Consider the following 20,612-nt stretch of genomic DNA (forward strand, 5'->3'; position numbering starts at 1 on the left):
CCCCCCCCCCGGAGAAGTGGATGTAACTTGAGGGCAAAAACTTTATTTGGGAAGATCCAGAGCAGGGCCAGGACTAGGGTGATGCAAGTGAAATGCCTAGGATGCAGAAATGTAACAAGATCCTCTCAAGTTCTAACCCTGCATTTACATGAAACTGTTACCTAGTCCTGGTCCTGACAGGAGAGTTGGAAGCAAGGTAGCATGGGAAAGATGCCAACAGAGAAGGGTACATAATTAAGTCGTTGCTGGGAGCTACTGACACTCAATTCAACAGAAAGAAGAGTAGAATACACCTTATTCCACCTGAGGGGTAAAGAAGATGGGGTATTTATCATTCAACTTTCATTTTCACTGGCTGAGAGCTACCCCAGGGCACTGCTCCCCTGGAACTTCCAGCATGTACCAACATAAGCCAAAAGAAGTCCTCAGGCAGGGCATCATAGGTACTTCCAATAGGGCCCTGTGGGAATGCAGTAGAAGGGTGAATGCCCAAGGGAAGTGGGCCAGGCACAACATCTTTTGGAGGGCTGTTGTAAGGATGAAATAACACAGCTACAATGCCTGACACAGAGCAATCTCTGTCTTTCTCCCAATTTATGGCAATAGCTTGTGAAGCTCATGAAGCTTCCCACCTTTCCATGAGTTGGCAACACCAGCATTACAGCTGCTTCCTGTCTTTCAGAAGAACCACCCAGGGTCCCCAGGAGAGCTCCAAATGTACAGGAACCAAGCTTTCTGTGGCAGGCTGGTGGTTGATGGGGCTATAGTAGATCCTCTGAGTGAGTGCTCAGTCCTCTGAAATATCTCCCCTTGCATCTGCACTCCATCTCTCTCTGGTCCTTCCACCCCTCACTGCAACACCACTTATGACACACAAGACTTATGTCAAATTAGTAACAACTGCTGCCACTAACTCCCCATCTTCTATGTGACAGACACTGTGGTACAACTTTTATATACATTATATTAATCCTTAAGAAATCTGTAAACATAATTTTTCTTATTTTGTGGGCAAAGAAAACTAAGTACAGAAAGGCTGGGTAACTTGTATCAGAAGCAGAGCGCAGACTTGGTTTGGTTTGACACACTTTCCACTTTGTCTCTTGTACCTTTTTCACTAATACTCCCCCTGTAAGACCATAGCACAGGGAAGGAAAAAAAAAAAAAAAGCAGCAGCCCTTATTGAAGATAGCTGGGGGAGGTGTGTTTGGGGTGGGGGACAGTGATTATTCTTCCCTTCATTCTCCATTAACTAATAAATAAGCCTTTGGTTCCTGGTCTGGCTGATCCATACCATCGTGCCACTGAACCAAGTTCTATGGCAACTGCTCAAATTTAAGTTAAATAATTTACCTTTGAGAAACAGCTCTTTCCCTTTTCTTCAGGCAGAGAGAGAAACACGGTCCCCTGTTTATAGAGCTCTACCTCTAATAAAGTGCCATTTAATGAGAAAGATGATGAGCAAGGGTTAAGCAGTTGGGACTTAACTGATAAACTACTTTTCCTTAGAAGGAAAATAATCAATACTAGAGTTAAAATAAAGCATTTTCTTTAGAACTGAAGAGTAGCAGCACCACAGTTTTACTGACATGAACAAAGAGTGGCTTTATTTGTTCTTCTGAGCCTTTGTTTCCTCATCTGAAAATGGGTTATAATACCTATTTCATAGGGTTGCTATGAGGATTAAATGTAATGAAGGTCCATTCATTACCTGGTCTATGGTAACTGCTCAAAAAAAAATAGCTATTACATATGTGATATAGCTGCAATGTCAGTGCCATCCAACAAGACATCATCTATGGAAGGCAGTGAGCAGCCTGCCTTCTAACTGAAGGAGCTCGTGTGCAAATGTCCCTAGAGCAGGATACAGTGCCTTAACATCTGTGCTGATTCTTACATTCTAGCTACCTTCCCCAGGCTAACTCATTTTAATTAAAATAAAGGAAATGGTAACTTGGGATATAATAAATCAGTTAGAAGAGTCTGCATTGTGTGCCCATTTATCACGACCCAAGATCTCTTCCTGGCCAACAGCTCCCTCCTACAATCTCTCAAGCCATCTTCAAAGCAGCTGGTGCCAAAGCTAGCTTTCTTAAGATACCTGTTTGTTCATCTCCCTCAGGTAGCTACCTCTGCCATTTCACAACCTCTCATTTTGGAGTCTGCTTACACACTGAGGACAGACCATATTTTGTTCTGCAGTGGAAGCTCCCAGGCAAAGTGATGGAAGAATATGCACTACTCCAGTAATGTTAGTGGAATAACATTGCTGCTATGACCTTTGACAGGAAGAAAAACCACTATTATTTTGAACATATGACTATGCCTGGCATCCCTACTGGTTAATCTATTTTGAAAAAATAAAAATAATAATACCAGACTGCATACCTAAAAAATCCTAGGGAAAATGGCAGGGCACTTCTCTCAAATATTCTATGCTCTAAGAATTTTTTTTTGTAGGGCGGCTGGGGTGGGGGGTACTGGGGATTAAACTCAGGGGCACATAACCATTGAGCCATATCCCCAACCCTTTTTTATTTTATTTTTTTAAAATTTTGAGACAGGGTCTTGCTAAATTGCTTAGGGCCTCACTAAGTTGCTGAGGCTGGCTTTGAACTTATAATCCTCCTGCCTCAGGCTCCCAAGCCTTTTGGATTACAGGCACGCACCACCATGCCCAGTTTTTGGCTGAGAATTATTAACTGGGGGAGGACAAGAAGAAGCGGCAGGTCACTGAATCAAAGGGAAAGCAGAATAACTCTGGTGTCAGAAATAATAATGGTAGTAACCACACAGTATTCAGAACTGTTCTATAAGTGATTGTAAGTGGGATGTCAAAGATTACTAATGAAATCCATTCAGAAACACATAATTTATGACAATTACCTCCACAATTAAAATATCCTCACCCAAACCCCCCCAAAAAAGGAAACTCTTCTCTATTGAAATAAGATTTCATACATAGATAAATATATTTAAACTTTCTTTTAACTATAAGTAAATTCAAACAGACTGTTATAAAACAGAATACTTTACACAGCTGTCTGTATAGATCATAGAAAACAAAAAACCAAGATGTTGAGTGAGTGGGTGCTGGTGGTGAAAACTGCAGAGTCAAAATTTGCTAAACAATGAAATGGGGGTTACTATGGCTTATGAACATGGCCCACCCTGATTACTAATGGTTTGTCAACCTTTGAACTCTAGAAATTCAAGATTTTCTCCTTCTTCCTCTGCCTGCTTTGGTCCGTGTCCGGCTAGCTGGTCGGACAGTAAGTTGCTTTTTGAAGTCCACTAAGCAATCTGTGGCTTCTGAAATGGAAACAAAAGACTTGATAGGAGACTCATTTAAGCCAAGCTGTGTGAGGGAACTCTGCATCTCTCTGCTGCAGCCTGCCTCTTCCACACCTGGTGAGGGCAACCTAGAAGGAAGGGGAAATTTTAAGTTCAATATACACCTACTGGCCCCCAAATATGTGCTATGCACTTTATGAGGGGCTTTTACATACAATAGTAGTACACATAATCTTTGTAACAATCCAACTAGTTAAGTACTATCATTGTACAGATAAGGAACTAGGTGAATCACATAACCTAAAAGCATTGAAAGAATGAGGATTCAGACTCAAATTCCCAAGCTGCCTGAAATCTAGGTCCAAAGGATCAGGGTTGGATGGGGATAGAGAAGTCAGGTAAGTAGGACCATAGCTTCTGCTCTATTTGTTTTAATACCATAAGTGAAAGAAGCTATCCATGCCATTCTTAGCTCAGATGTATAGTTATTATAGAGTTGAGAGAGAGAGACAGAGAAAGAGACAGAGGCATCATACTACTTCCACAGTGATTTATATTTTCAACAGTTTGACTATCACACTCACACAAAATCCAGGACCAGGCCTATACTTTTCAGAACTGCTGACAGCTACATTTCTGTGTATACCTCAACTCACCTGAAGGTTCCTATTTCTGAAGACTTGGTTTTTATCTCTGCATCTGTGATAGGAAAGAAAAAGTAATAATGTTGGTAATCATAACACTTGTCACCGATCTGGTATTTCCTGTATTCTAGGCACTGTTTTTCATCAGGCCTATTCAAGTAGCTCAGACCCCCAATCCTCAGACCAACGGAATGTGAGCATTAGTATCCAACAGGCTCAGCGGCAGAATTATCAAGGTGAACACTTTTCAATGAACCACCTCTGAATAAATCTACTTCAAATCTGGACTTGAGCAATAAGGAGTTGCCAAGGGAAATCTGCCACCTGCAGAGATTCACAACCTGGTGATCTAGAGGCAGCAGGATGTAGAGCTTGGAAAGGCTGCCTTTTTTATAGTCATCAGAAGGCACAACAGATTAGCTTGGTGGGAGTGAACTATTAGAACTACATGGTTACAAATCTTACCAAGCTTAAGCAAAAGCTCCTCTTTCATCTACATCTGATGAATTTGAACAATAGTGACTAATAGCAACAACAGTAATAATAGCAGCTAACATTTATTAAGAGCCTTATTTATGCCAGAGAATACAATCTATAAAGTTGGTATTACTAACATTCTGCAATACTCTTGACCAATACATTCTAATCTCCCTAAAAAAAATAGAAAGAGAAAGAGAAGGAGCTACTTCCTCCAATCCCCCAGAAGCATAAGTTGGGAGGCTAAGCTAAAGGTAATATATGAATGATGAACAAAACATCAAGAGGAGGCAGTAATGTCTGCATGTCTAGTTTTCCACACTAGTTTCTTTAGAAAGCTTACTCCGGTATTGTGTCATTCCCCTATGATTTGAACATGTTTCCCAGGTCTGCTATCAGGCCTTTTTAAAGCCTGAAATGAATCACATGAATAAGATGAGTTATCTCCTCATCTTCTTAGGGAGAGATGACCTAGACTGAGTCTCAAAGGTCAGCTGATCAGGCCAAAAATGCACTCACATAACTCCCAACATATAGTTAGGAGTTGACAGTGGCCCTGGAAGGCTTTAGACAGAAACTCAGAAAACTAATCCTAGGATTCTCACCTTCAGTCTTATGCTCAGACTGTTCCAAGAGACTGAGGAGTCGCCCTTCATTGTGGCCTTTTTCCTGTGACAGAGAGAAACAGATGAAAGGGTTACTTCGTGGAACAGTCTAAAATATATGTGCCTTAGTCCAGATCACACCTATTTTCCAGAAAACAAGAGGTGTGGCAAACAGCTCTAGGGAAGTCTTTTGCTTTCTAGTAAATGAGGGAAGACAAGAAAAAAAAGTAAACTCTAATACACAGAATACATCTCTATGTCAAGAATATAATCCAAGAATGGATACTATTAGCAAGCCAAATCAGTCCACTAAAATCACATCAAAGAACACCTGCCTCAGACCTATGATAGATTTGGGGAGATTTAAAATAGAAAATAAGTTTCAAGGTAGCTTCTACAGGTAGCAATACCAAAAGAATAAAATGGCTCTTTGGTATAAGTAAGCTCTCACCTATGAACCATAATTTCAAATCACCACATCAAAAAATTACCCATTCATAGAAAGATCCCCTTCTTCTTGCATGACAGAGAATGGCTTCCTCATTGTGAGTTCAAAGCCAGCCTCAGCAAAAGCAAGGTGCTAAGCAACTCAGTGAGACCCTGTTGCTAAATAAAATACAAAATAGGGCTAGGGAATGTGCTCAGTGGTTGAGTCCCCCTGAGCTGAATCCCTAGTATACCCCCCCAAAATATGTTTAGAACTATTGTCCCAATAGTTTCATTTCAGGAAATCTATTTAAAGAAATAATTGGTGGTACAAAGACAGACTAATATATTTAAATGCTTTATAATACAAAAGGACTATGAAAACAACTAAATGTCCAATGGTTAGGTGACCATGTGTGATACAAACATTAACAGTAATTGTTAAAAGTAGTTTAAAAATAAACCCAGAAAGACGTTTATACTACACATTGTTTTTGTTTTTTTTAAGAGAGAGAGAGAGAGAAAGAGAGAGAGAATTTTTTTCATATTTATTTTTTTTTTTAGTTTTCGGCAGACACATCTTTGTTTGTATGTGGTGCTGAGGATCGAACCTGGGCCACACGCATGCCAGGCAAGCGTGCTACCGCTTGAGCCACACCCCCAGCCCTTACACATTGCTTTTATAAGTCCTAAAAAATTTATACTATTATATACTATAGGATTATAAAGCATATATAATCCTATATGGAAGAGTCTAAAATATATGTGCCTTAGCCCAGATAACACCTATTTTTTATATATAGCATGCATGTGTGTGTGTGTATATATAAAATATTATGTATGATGTGTATATAAAGAGTGTATATGTACATGTAGTATATATATATCTTGTGTGTGTATAAAGAATGGAAGAAAATAAGCCAAAATATTTAAAAAGTTGCTATCTTCAAGTAGCAAATTATGGGTGATGACTTCTCCTGGTTTTTCATACTTCTATTGAACTTTCATTGTTTTCTATAATGAACATGTATTACTTTGGTTTTGGTTTTGTTGTTGTTGTTGGTGGTGGTGCTAGGAATTGAATCTAGGGTTTTGAGCAAGCTAGGCAAACACTCTATCACTGAGCTATATCCCTAGTCCAAATTACCTTTTAAATTAAAAAGTAATTTAAAAAAAGCACAAATTCTATTTCAAGATAACAGGAAGGAAGGGGAGAGGGAACAGGAAGCCCAGAAAAGAACTATTATGGCCTCTTAAAATTAAGTAGGGTTAGGTAGGTTTTCCCAAAACACTCCCCACATACCTTTGGGTTCCTCAGCCACTTCCCTTCCACAGTTGAACATGCTCTACCACTTCCTTCAAGTCCATTTCCTTGGTTACTCCTTGCAAGCTGGAGACAGGAATCTACATGATATTGATACTCTCCAAACGGGACCAGGGATTTACAAAGATAACACTTTTCAACCCTAGCCAATCAGAAGAGAGAGAAAAAGAAGTTTTAAGATTTGCATTTGCCTCTGGGCTCCTGGATGTCTCAAATTGTGTTTTTACATCTTGAAGTTATTCTGCTGAGGAGATACGTCAACCAATGCAGATTTGCTCAGCGGGATTACCAATAAAACTAACCCCATGCCAATCAAACGGACTGAGTGATTAGCATTTTCCCTGGCTATTTCTATGTATCCTGCTGTTGCAGCAGTGGGATGGTAATGAAATCAGCTCTTCTAACTATCTCAAACAATGCTGATTGCTCCACCGACATAAAATATTCTGTCAAACTCTTCTGAAATTAAGTGTAATCGTTTTTTTTTTTTTCCAAAGAGAAGTTAAAATTTTGACAGAAAAGGGAGTACCAAGAGCATTAAATCAAGATAACATCTTTACCAGGTTGATGAACTCAATCTGATTAGTAAATCTAGTCTGTCTATATGCTAACTTCCTTACTCTACAACCTGTAACATCAACTAGGAAGTTACTAAAACATGTGGGCTTGCCAGAGGCTTTTGCATAATTTCATATACATGGTTATTCTTGTTTTTTTTATAACAACATAGTTTGGAAAGAGAGAGGAAAGTATGCCCTTGAAGTAATGTTTATTGGATATCATTAAAACCGGAATTATTTGGGGCCAAAGAAAAAAATCAATACATTAAGTATTTCTCTGTAGTCAATACCTGTGGAAGGCCCTTGAAACATATTTCTCAATTAATTCTTCAGCACTATTAGAAAAGAACATTCTTCCCAAGGTCTTATATCTCATAATTACCAGAACGTACATACATCTAACTTCATAAGATCATTTTAGCTTAAGAAGCTGAAGAAAACTTTCTGGCACATGCTTAAATTTCTCTCTCTAGTCATTACTATTCAGTAACTACAGTAAAATATTAGCTCTATGGAAGAATTTCTCCAGAAGTCTTTAAACAAGTACTTAATTATCTGGAAGAATGCAAACAAATCTCTGCATTATAAGAAAAGCTAGACCAGTGTCCCTTTCAGGATTTATCAATTAATGCATTGATATATAAACACTGAAATTAATAAACTGCATTTATAAATTGATAACTAAGCATTTATTTGTCAATTATCTACTATATATGAGAGATACAGCACTGAAGAAGGAGTTGAAGTTTTAGAGACAGATAGGCTTTGCCATTTCTGGCCACATGATCCTAACCAATTAATTACATATATTTTCTCTTCATTTCTTTATTTAAAAAAGAACAACTATACCTTTTCCACTATTATATAGTTACAAAATAAATAAAGCATCTAGAACAATGACTGGCACATAATATTTGGTGCCCAATAAACAGTTAATATTATTGCTGTTGCAGTCACATTTTATTAGATGTTAGGGACATAAACATAAATGAAAGCAAATATCTGCCTTCAACTCACACCAGCTGGGGACACAGAAATTTTTTTAAAAACTGCAATACAATCCTAAAGGAATATTACTAAATAGAATTCCAAAGGATGAAATGATCAACTCTGCTCAAATGAATTAGGGAACACAGCTCTGAAATTTGGAGTCTAAAATTTTTATTTTTTAAATATTAAAGTTTCTAGGAAACTATCACCAAAGAAGACAATCTATAGAAAGGGAGAAAATAAGCTATACATGTAAAAAGGAGTTATTTAAAATAAGAATACATAAGGAACTCAAAAACCTCAATATTAAAGAGTTGCATAACTTGATTAAAAATGGGGAATAAACCTATATAGACATTTCTCAAACAAAAACACACAAGTAGCCAACAAGTAGATGAGAATATGCTCAACATCACTAATCATCAGGGAACTGCAAATCAAAATCACAATGCAGTAGCACCTCACTCCAATAGCCATGGCTATTATCAAAAAGACAAATGATAACAAGTGCTGGCAAGATTGTGGAAAAAAAGGAATCCTTGCTCACTGCTGGTGGAAATGTAAATTAATAAAGCTATTATGGAAAACAGAATGGAGGTTCCCCAAAAAATTAAAAATAGAAATACTATATGATCCATATATATGTACACTATATACACTCCTGGGTATATATCCAAAGCCAGTGAAATCAGTATGTCAGAAAGACATCTGCATGCCCACCTTTGTGGAAATGGAAACAACCTAAGCATCCCTCAGTGGATGAATGGATGAAGAAAATGAAAAACTATTCAACTATTAAAAAAAGATTGAAACCATGTCCTTTGTGACACCATGGATGGAACTAGAGACCATCATAAGTGAAATAAGACAGGCACAGAAAGACAAGTAGTACATAATCTCACTCATATGTGGAATATAAAAACACTGATCTCATAGATGTTGAGAGCAGAAGAATGATTTCCAGAGACTGGGACAGGAGGCAGGGATGGGATGAGGTTGATCAGTGTCAAACTAAGTTATAGTTAGTTACAGGAATAGGAAATTCTGGTGTGCTTTTGCACAGGAGGGTGACTATGGATAAAGTACTGCTTTTAGTTCAATGTTTTCACTGTAAAAGAATGGTGACTGTTGGAGAAAATAGGTATGTTTGATTTGACTCACACGCTACACAGTACATACATGTATCAAAACACATGGGACAGCATTAATATGTATAATTTTTATGTGTTATTTATTTTTGAGAGAGAGAGAGAATTTTTTTAATATTTTTTTTTTTTTTTAGTTTTCGGCAGACACAACATCTTTGTTTGTATGTGGTGCTGAGGATCGAACCCGGGCCACACGCATGCCAGGCAAGCGCGCCACCACTTGAGCCACATCCCCAGCCCCATGTGTTATTATTTAAAAAAAAATTTTTTTTTAGTTGCAGATCGACAGAATACCTCTATTTATTTTTATGTGGTGCTGAGAATCAAACCCAGTGCCTCACACATGCTAGGTGAACACTCTACCACTGAGCCACAACCTCAGCCCCTATGTATTAGTTTTTAAAAATAAAGAAAAAAAAAAAGAACCTGAAAAGCTTATTTTCTGCCTAGTGACTCACTGGTAATGTAGTGTTGATAACCTCTTTGTTTTCAGGAGGCAGCACCTATATATACCTGATCCATTCCTTAGAATGAACTTTTTTTAGTCAAACTGCAACCCACAACCCAAGGAAGTCTATATTACCCAACCTTTTGCAACTCAACTTGTGTACTATTACACAGCAAAATGTTCGCTGCTTTCCCAAACCACCAAATACCAATTTACAAATTAAAAAAAAACAGAAACCTAAGAGCAACGTGGAAGTGCAGTGGGTGGCAGGATCATTTTTAGTGTACTGAAAGGGGATGCAGGTATGACTTATATTGACATAACACAGAAATAAGAAAAAGTCCAAGCATCCAAGCAATGAAGTGATTGGCAAGCCAAAGAAATACAGAGTAAGGAACTGGTCTCTTTATTTGGTTCAAGCAATGGCATGTTAAATAAGAGCTCTGTGAATGCAGCACACCTACTTACTTGTCAATGTCTAGGGAAGCCTGTGCAGTTGTCCTGCTGTCACTCTTGTTCTTGGCCTCTCTTTGTCTCCGAGTCAACACTTTCACACAAGAAAAGGAAAAAAAAAAATGTTAGCTAGCAGTAGACTCTAAGTATAAAAAATAAAATATATAGGAAGAAGCAAAGTTTAATAATCTAGTCTGGGGGAAGAAGTGCAATATTTGGGAAGCCTCAACCTTTCTAGTACTGAGAATAACACCCATAACATGTACCAAAACCACCAGCCACAAGACATTCCCCTAACTATTTGCTAAACCCATGAGGACCTGAGATCTAGTTCACTCCAAGAAAGGTTTTTGTGTATTACACCACCTTGAAGCAATCAAGGGAAGGATCTACACTTTCCCAGCCACAATTCCCAACCACTCTTCAATGAGGTATACTATGAAATACAGTAATGACAGCTACAGCTGAGTACCTACTATAATCTCCAATCTTTACAAAATGTTTCATTTATAAACAAGGAAACTGCCCCTTAGAACAGTTAATACAACCAGTCCTTTCCAGTGTACCTGGACCACATCCCACTTCCAATGAGTATAGATGGTTTTAGCTCAGGTGATGTACAAATATTTTGTTACATCAAAAGATATGTTTATAAAACCATAGACCCTTAAGGAACCTTGTAAATTATTTAATTAAGTGTTTTGCAGTTTAATTCTTTGCCACAACAAGAAAAACAATGATCAGTTCACTCAAACCCTGCCTTCCTTTCTTTTAACATGTGAAATCCCTATAACGAAGAATTTATAAAGGTTACTAGTTCATGAAATAACTTACATTGTGAATTATTTATCTAGTTCATGGGTCAAACTTCTTCTGTGGGTCCAGATGGTAAATATTTTAGGTTCAACAGGCCATGTGGTCTCTATCACAACTATTCAACTCTGCATTGTAGCAGGAAGCATAAACAAATGGGTGGAGCTGTGTCAATCAAATTTTATTTACTATAACTGGTATTTGGCTGGATTTGGCCCACAGCTGGCCATAGTTTGCCTACCCTTTGAGTCCAACTTACTACTCACTTTCTATAAACACCCCTCATAAGTAATCACATGGTCTAGTCTTGACTGTAAGGGGAATGTACTTCTTCCTAGGGAAACTCATTCTACTCCTACATAGCAATCTAATGGAACCTACATTTACTGGGGAATATGAATAAATTTATTCACCTTTTCCATAAGTCAGCATTATAATACAACCTAACAAGTCGTATTATAATCTTGGATTTACTTGCTTATCTTCCCCATTAAAATGTAGCCTCTTTTAAAGGAGAGACTACATCCATTCACTAGGCCAATCCCTATTAAGACCTAGATTCCAGACTCTTTTTTTTTTTTATATTTATTTTTTAGTTTTCGGTGGTCACAACATCTTTATTTTTGTGGGGCTGAGGATCGAACCCAACGCCCCACGCATGCCAGGCAAGGGCGCTACCGCTTGAGCCACATCCCCAGCCCGGATTCCAGACTCTTTTGAGTGCCTCCATTAGTGCTAATTTTTAGTATGACCCTCCAGATTGTTATTATTATCTTCATCCCTTTTTGTTGTTGTTGTTGCTATGCTAGGGATTGAACCCTGGCACTTTACCACAGAGGGACATTTTACTACTGAGCCACAACATCAGCCCTTTTTATTTTGAGACAGGGTCTCACTGAGTTGCTGAGGCTGGCCTCGAACTTGCAATACTTCTGCCTCAGCCTCCCCAGCCACTGGAATTACAGGTGTGAGCCACCACACCTGGCTATCTTCATCCCTTTTTAAAGGTATAGAAACAAAGTGAGATGGTTGACTTTGTCAAACTTTCACAACTGGTAATCAGTAAAACCAGACCTGACTCCTACATCCAAGCTTTTAACTTCCTACTTATGTTCTTCTAGACAGATTGCAATTTGTCAGTTTTTCTCTACATGTATGACATTCTCAAACTGTCTCCAACACTCAACAGCCTGACCAATAAAAAGAAGAATAGAACCATGAGCTATTCTATATGGATTCATATTATACTAATATAGTCAAGACTCTTAACTGTTAGGCTTTACTGACAATCCTGGTATACTGAACTTAAAGGCAATTAAAATCCATCCCCTACCCTCCCAAATAATCTTCAAATTAAATGTTATCAATATAGTTCTCTTAATTCTATATCTAATGAAGTTGCTGAGTATTTTTATCCCCTTAAACACAGTAGTGTATGTTTGTCCCTATTCTTTTCAACTGAATAGTCTGCTATGTTGAGATCATTTGCAGTTTTGACTGTCATTTGATGTCATATTCTCTTTTCCACCTTTGTGTCATTTGCATATACAATAAGCATGATTTCTATATCTTTATCCATCAGTAGGGAAAAAGAATATGTCCAAGGACTGTGGCACGTTATCAGATAAGCCTGTCTTTTTACCAATCCAACTTTCTTTTAAATGATAAATCAAGAAAATGTTTATTGCGAATCATCAATGTGCAAGTAATTTGGGAAAATATAGAAAATTTGAGGCAGGGTCCTTACTTTTAAGGAACTTGTAGCTTACTAAAGGAGACAGCACATGCACTCAAATAATTGTAACACAGGTGTAAAGAGGTATGCATAGTAAAACAACATCACACACATAAGCAACTTCATGAAAAATTCATCAAATGCCTTGCTAAAATCAGTTCTCAAAGGTTGACACCTCAGACAGGCATGGTGGCACATGACTATAGTCCCAGAGATTCAGGAGGCTGAGGCAGGAGAATCACAAGTTTGGAGCCAGCCTCAAGAAACCTAGTGGGCCTTAAGCAACTTGGTGAGACCCTGCTTTAAAAAAAAAAAAAAAAAAAGGCAGGGTTTGGCTGGGAAGCTTGGGGATGCAGCTAGCACCCCCCCCCCCAAAAAAAAAAGGTTGGCGCATCAACAATCAACAATTACTGAACCTTTTTTTAAAAAAATATTTATTTTTTAGGTGTAGATGGGACACAACACAATGCCTTTATTTTTATGTGGTGCTGAGAATTGAACCCGGGTCCCTCCCGTGCTAGGCGAGCGCTCTACCGCTGAGCCACAATCCCAGCCCACTGAACCTTTTTTTTCCTCCTCCTCTTTCTATTTGTCCCCTCATCTTGACTACCATGTATTTTTCTAAGAACAAACAAACAAAAAAAAGAAACTTGGAAATCTCTCCACAGATAGGCCTGGAAAAAGAATTAACTGCTTACAGCACTTTATATATACCTCTATTAACTGAGCACATTTTTGTTCTAATTCATTTATATTGTCCTTCTTTCAGGCTGGGGTTGTGGCTCAGAGGTAGAGTGCTCGATCCTCAGCACCACATAAAAATAAAATCAAGATATTATGTCCACCTATAACTAAAAAATAAATACTAAAAAAATAATGTCCTTCTCTCTTCTATACCATGCAGTTTCTGAATACAGAGACTCCGAGGACTTTTGTTGTGTTGTTAATAAATCTGATCAGTATCCTCAGCAGAGTCTAACACAGATTAGATGCTAATAAATATTTGCTCAATTACATTGTATCAACAGATTCTAGGGAAGAAAGAGCTCACTTTTACAAGGATCTATTCTGTGCTAGGGACTTCATAAACATAACTTTTAATCTTTACAACAATAATATATAATGATATATGCAAGGCATATATCATTATCTCTTTTATAGATAATGAAATAACAAATAATCTGATCAGGGTCAGAAAACTAGAAACAAAACAAAAAATGGCACAAGGAATGCAAAACAATTCTAATTAGTAGGAAGCATATATTCTTCTACAAGACAAGGCTGCATCTCCTGGGAAAGAAGAGGATAAAAGATAAGAGGAGAAAAAGTGATAAATAGTAGAAAAAAATTTGAGGGAAGACACTTGGCAGATGGCTGGGAACTATATGGCAATTCTATTATTCAATATTAGGATCAGAGTAGACTTGACCAGACCTTACAGGAACAGTTCTCCTTTGGGAACTCTGGCCCCTTCAAAGGAGCCTCTTAAAGGGAGATGACAGAGCCAATATTTTAAAAGGGGTATGAACACAATCACAGGACAAGTTAGAAGAGGGTGGGTATCACTGAAAGCTCGGAGAGCTGCCTATAAATAAATACATAGCCATTAACAGCTGTTTCTATTACTGGACAGGAAATGCCCTAAGGAATTGCATTTAGGACTGTAGCTTGGCACTGTTAAGATGCAAAGAAGCAGTACTGTCTACTGGCTTTGGAGTTCGAAAGGTGTCCAAATTGGGCCTCTACTAGTTGTGGGGTCTTAGGCAAGTTCCATAATCTCTTCATGTCAAGTTTCCTTGCTTTGAAAAATGAAATTTTAATAGCATAAACTCTCATGTGTTTTGGTAAGGATCATACCAAATACTCCAAGTTGTAAGAGTATCTGGACCACAGAAACCCCTAAGCAAACATTACTTGTTATTATCTGTTTATAGAATTTTCATTATTCTTCAAGATTTATATTTTAGCCTTACCCAAAAACTTAAGCCAATGTTTAAAACCAACATCCACTAGCTGTCTAGCATTTAAGTCTTAGTCTTAAGTGGTTTTCATACTAATTTATACAAACAAAATGGACAAATACATAGCTCAAGCATTACGGAATGATTATCAATACTATGTAAACATCAGCACATTTGTTCCCAAAATTCAAAGAAGATAAGCCATCAAAAATAAAAACATATGCCCTAGTACTGTAAATAGTGAAGGAAATGGCTCCTATGAGGAGAATAGAAATTGTATATACAGAGAGAAAGAAATATCTATCTATCTGGCAGAATGACAGTGATTAAAGTCTCCTCAGTTTTTCTCCCTTAACCTCAAAACCATGGGAAGCCATAAAGCTGTGTATATTCTTGCTAAGCCCACCCTTCCTAGGGAAGAACAGAAGTTTCCGGGATCAGACAAAGGGAAGAGAGGCGGGGACTGGATTAGGAAAGACAGTAGAATGAATCAGATATAACTTTCCTATGTTCATATATAAATACACAACCAGTGAAACTCCATATCATGTACAACCATAAGAATGGGACCTAACTTATTTTCATGTATGTATAATATGTCAAAATACACTCTACTGTCATGAATATTTAAAAAGAAAAAGAAAAAAACAAAAGACCACCTTCCTCCGCCTAGCACAGAGGCTGTAGGACAGAAGGGGCACCATGGTGTTTTCCTCAAGGCTACCTGCCCCTCTACAACACAGGCGCTAAGAGACTAGTCCCATAGGAAAGCTATTATAAGAATTAACTATCAACCACTTTGAGACTAGTGGCTACTTAAGTTTAAATATTAATTAGAATTAAGTATAATTTAGAATTGAACTCCTTAGTCCCATGCGCTACATTTCAAATGCTCAATAGCCACATGTGGCTACCATATTTGACACCCCAAGATATAGAGAATTTCTAGCACTGCAGAAAGTCCTAATAGATAGTGCTTCTCCTTTAAGAGATATCCAGCACTAATTTGGTCTGCTTTAAATCTGTTTACCTAGGGCACTATAAGAAATCCAAGGGCTGGGGTTGTAGCTCAGTGGTGGAGCACATGTCTAGCTTATGTGAGGTACTGGGTTTGATCCTCAGCAGCACATAAAAATAAATAAATAAAATAAAGGTATTGTGTCCATCTACAACTAAAAACAATAGAAATCAATTCAAAGAAATCCAAGCTTTCTGTGGCATACCTTCATCATCTGAATTCTCAGGCCTTGAATGGTTTCAGATGTTATCTGAAAGAATAGTTTAATTCTTCCTTTCAAATCTGATTGACTTTAGCCAGTTACAGTGGCGCACACCTGTGATCTCAGTGGCTCAGGAGATTGAGGCAGGAGGATCGAGAGTTCAAAGCCAGCCTCAGCAAAAGCAAGGAGCTAAGTAACTCAATGAGATCCTGTCTCTAAATAAAATACAAAAAAGGGCTGGGGATGTGGCTCATTGGTTGAGTGTCCCTGAGTTCAATCCCCAGTATCCCCTGCTCCTCCCCCCAAATCTGAGTGACTTATATTTCATTTCTTTCCTAATTGTCCTGGCTAGAATCTCCAGTGCCATGAAGAACACAAGTGGCAAGAGAGGACATTTTTGTCTTGTTCCTGATCTTAGGGAAAGCTTTTAGTCTTTCACAATTAAGTATGGTGTTAGCTGTGGGTTTTTCATAGATGCCCTCTATAAAGTTAAGAAGTTCTTGTCTGTTTCTAGTTTGTTGAGTATTTTTTATCATGAAAATGTGTTGAATTTTGTCAAATACCTTTTTTGCATCCATTTAGATGATCACATGGTTTGTCCTTTGTCCTACCTTAACTAATATTAAACCAAACCCTATGACATTTTTTTGATGACAAAAAGTACTTGTGAGAACTTTCACATCATTCTACCACCAAAACTATTAACTTGACCCACCTGCATGGTGGGCCTACCCAGGCCCAGGGTAGGCAGGTCCATCCTGCCACCGGCAGACCCCTGTCGGAGCACAGGCCCAGCCCAGATCTGCCTACACTGACCTGTGCTGGACCCAAGCCCAGGGTAGATCTGAGTGCCCCCCTCACACACACAAGCCCAGGCCTAACCCACTTCCATCTTGGGACACTGCAGATATCGCTATAGCCTTCCCCATGCAGTAGCCTCTACCTTTCGACAACAGACAGGGCCTAGAAGCAGCTATATCTTGGAGCAGGCATCCCAAAGACGGTTTTAAGCACCCTTTCAGTCCCATCTCTGAAAGGCATTGCATCCACTACTGTCTCGAGATACCTCCACTATTGCTGCCACCCCCTTTAATTGTAGTAGCATACCACGAGGGATACCTGCAGGGTCTGGAAGCCCAACATCAAGGTGAGGTACAGATAATCTGCATGGATACTACAAGATTATAGGGTAGAAACTATAATATCTCAGATCCACGCTGCAAGAAAGAGAGACACATAGACAACATGCAAAAACAAAGGAAAAAAGTGCCCCAAACAAACTAGGATACTACAATAACAAAACCCATGGACAGCAAAGTTGATGAAATGTCAGAGAAGGAGTTCAGAATGTTCATAATTAAAATGATCTGTGAATTAAAGAATGACTTAAATGAGCAAATACAGGCAAAAATTGATCACTCCAACAAAGAGATAAGAGAGCCTATAGATAGCAACAGATTACTTCAAGAAAGAGATAGACTGAAAAAAAATAATCAGAAATCCTTGAAATGAAGGAAACAATAAATCAAAAAATTCAATAGAAAGTATCACCAACAGACGAGATCACTTGGAAGACAGAACATCAGATAATGAAGACAAAATATACAATCTGGAAAATAAAGTTGACCACACAGTAAAGATAGTAAGAAACCATGAACAGAACATCCAAGAATTATGGGATAGCATCAAAAGACCAAATCTAAGAGTTATTGGGATAGAGGAAGTCACAGAGTTTCAAACCAAAGGAATGCACAATCTCTTCAATGAGATAATATCAGAAAACTTCCCAAGCATGAAGAATGAATTGGAAAATCAAATACAAGAGGCTTACAAGACACCAAATGTACAAAATTACAACAGATCTACACCAAGGCACATTATAACGAAAATGCCTAGCATACAGAATAAGGATAGAATCTTAAAGGTTGCAAGAGAGAGGAATCAGATCACATATAGGAAGAGACCAAATTCAATTGTATCTCAGCAGATTTTTCAACTCAGACCCTCAAAGCCAGGAAATCATGGAACAATATATATCAAGCTCTGAAAAGAAAATGGATGCCAACCAAGAATCTTATATCCAGCAAAATTAAGCTTTAGATTTGATGATGAAATAAAAACCTCCAATGATAAACAAAAGTTAAAAGAATTTAAAACTAGAAAGCTCACACTACAAAACATCCTCAGCAAAATATTCCATGAAGAGGAAATAAAAAACAATGATGAAAATCAGCACAGAGAGGTATTACACTAAGGGAAAACTAATCAAAGGAGAAACCCAAGTCAAGTTAAATTAAAAAAAAAAAAAAAAGAGCAAAGTGGCTGGGAATACAAATCATGTCTCAATAATAACTCTGAATGTCAATGGCCTAAACTCACCAATCTAAAGACAACAGACTAGGGCTGGGATTGTGGCTCAGCGGTAGAGCGCTCGCCTAGCACGGGTGAGACCTGGGTTCGATCCTCAGCACCACATAAAAATAAAGGCCTTGTGTTGTGTCCATCTACACCTAAAAAATAAATATTAAAAAAAAAAAAGACATAGACTAGCAGATTGGATTAAAAAAAAAAAAAGACCCAACAATATGCTGCCTCTAAGAGACTCATCTCATAGGAAAAGACATCCACAGACTGAAGGTGAAAGGTTGGGAAAAATTATACCATTCACATCAACTACAGAAGCAAGCAGGGGTTCCCATCCTCATATCAAATAAAATAGACTTCAAGCTAAAGGGATACATACTGCTTAAGGGAACCATACACCAACAAGATATAACAATTATAAGTATATATGCCCCCAACACAGAGCATCTACGTTCATCAAACAAACCTTTCTCCAGTTCAAGAGTCAAATAAACCACAGCACAATAATTCTGGGTGACTTTAACACACCTCTTTCACCACTGGACAGATCTTCCAAATAAAATCTGAACAAAGAAACTATAGAACTCAATCAATAACAGACTTAACTGACATATATAGAATATTTCTTTTTTTCCCCAGAGCTTTCTGTTCTTTCTTTCTTTCTTTTACAAAATCGGACAGCTTTATTTCACATATATATTTTTAATTATTACATACAGAGATATGAAAAAATGTGCTCTATCTCTATATGTGTAATAAGGATTGTAATGCATTCCACTGTTGCCGTGTATTTTTAAAAAATAAATAAAATTTTAGAAAAAGTTAGATTTCTAGTCTCATATACAGAATATTTCATCCTTCAATGAGCAAATACACATTCTCCTCAGCAGCACATAGATCCTTCTCTAAAACAGACCATATATTATGCCACAAAGCAACTCTTAGCAAATACAAAAAAGTAGAGATACTACCCTGCAATCTATCAAATCATAATGGAATGAAACTAGAAAACAATGATAAAATTAAAAGTAAGAGCTACTCCAACACCTGGAGACTAAATAATATGCTATTGAATGAACAATGGGTTGCAAAAGACATCAAGGAGGAGAATAAAAAATTCTTAGAGGTAAATGAAAACAGATACAATGTATCGAAATCTCTGGGACACTATGAAGGCAATACTAAGAGGAAAGTTTATTGCATGGAGTTCATTCTTTAAAAGAAGAAAAAGTCAAAAAATAAATGCCTAATATCACATCTAAAAGCCCTCGAAAAAGAAGTACAAACCAACACCAAAATCAGTAGAAGATAGGAAATAATTAAAATCAGAGCTGAAATCAATGAAATTAAAAGAAACAAAAAAATTGACAAAACAAAAAGTTGATTCTTTGAAAAAATAAATAAAATTGACAAACCCTTAGCCATGCTAACAGAGAGAAGGAGAGAGAAAACTCAAATTACTAACATACATGATAGAAAAAGAAATATCACAATAGACACTACAGAAATACAGAAGATAATTATAAATTATTTTGAAAACTTGTACTCCAATAAAATAGAAAATATCGAAGGCATCAAAAAATTTCTAGAGTCATATGATTTGCCCAAATTGAATCAGAATGATATACACAATTTAAACAGATAAATTTCAAGCGATGAAACAGAAGATGCCATCAGAAGCCTACCAACCAAGAAAAGCCCATGATCAGATGGATACACAGCTGAGTTCTATAAGATCTTTAATGAAGAACTAATACCAATACTCCTCAAGTTATTTTGTGAAGTAGAAAGAGTAAGCACTTCCAAACTCATATTCTATGAGGCCAGTATCACCCTGATTGCAAAACCAGGCAAAGAAACATCAAAGAAAGAAAACTTCAGACCAAAATCTCTAACGAACATAGATGCAAAAATTCTCAATAAAATTCTGGCAAATCAAATACAGAAACATATCAAAAAGATAGTGCCCCACGATCAAGTGAGGTTCACCCCAGGGATGCAAGGTTGGTTCAACATATGGAAATCAATAAATGTAATTCATCACATCAATAGACTCAAAGAAAAGAATCATGATCATCTCAATAGATGCAGAAAAAGCACTGGACAAAATACAGCACCCCTTCATGTTCAAAACACTAGAAAAACTAGGG

The 20,612-nt window shown here is 37.5% G+C and overlaps 1 protein-coding gene across 6 annotated transcripts in view; it reads right to left on the reverse strand.

Annotated features, from left to right (window-relative positions):
- Nucleotides 1–2,948: 2,948 nt before the first annotated feature.
- Nucleotides 2,949–20,612, reverse strand: part of Uimc1 (ubiquitin interaction motif containing 1) — a 139,075-nt gene continuing 121,411 nt past the window's right edge. For all 6 annotated transcript variants that reach the window (XM_015488522.2, XM_048792064.1, XM_048792063.1 and 3 more), the window contains 5 exons: nucleotides 10,385–10,463; nucleotides 6,750–6,912; nucleotides 5,021–5,084; nucleotides 3,951–3,993; nucleotides 2,949–3,422 (listed from right to left, as the gene is read on the reverse strand). In XM_015488522.2, the coding sequence (XP_015344008.1) occupies nucleotides 3,212–3,422; nucleotides 3,951–3,993; nucleotides 5,021–5,084; nucleotides 6,750–6,912; nucleotides 10,385–10,463 (560 nt within the window). In that variant the 3' untranslated portion in view covers nucleotides 2,949–3,211. The remainder of the gene's footprint in view (nucleotides 3,423–3,950; nucleotides 3,994–5,020; nucleotides 5,085–6,749; nucleotides 6,913–10,384; nucleotides 10,464–20,612) is intronic.

The sequence above is a fragment of the Marmota marmota genome, unplaced genomic scaffold (assembly GCF_001458135.2).
Source record: "Marmota marmota marmota unplaced genomic scaffold, marMar, whole genome shotgun sequence".
Lineage (NCBI taxonomy): Eukaryota > Metazoa > Chordata > Mammalia > Rodentia > Sciuridae > Marmota > Marmota marmota.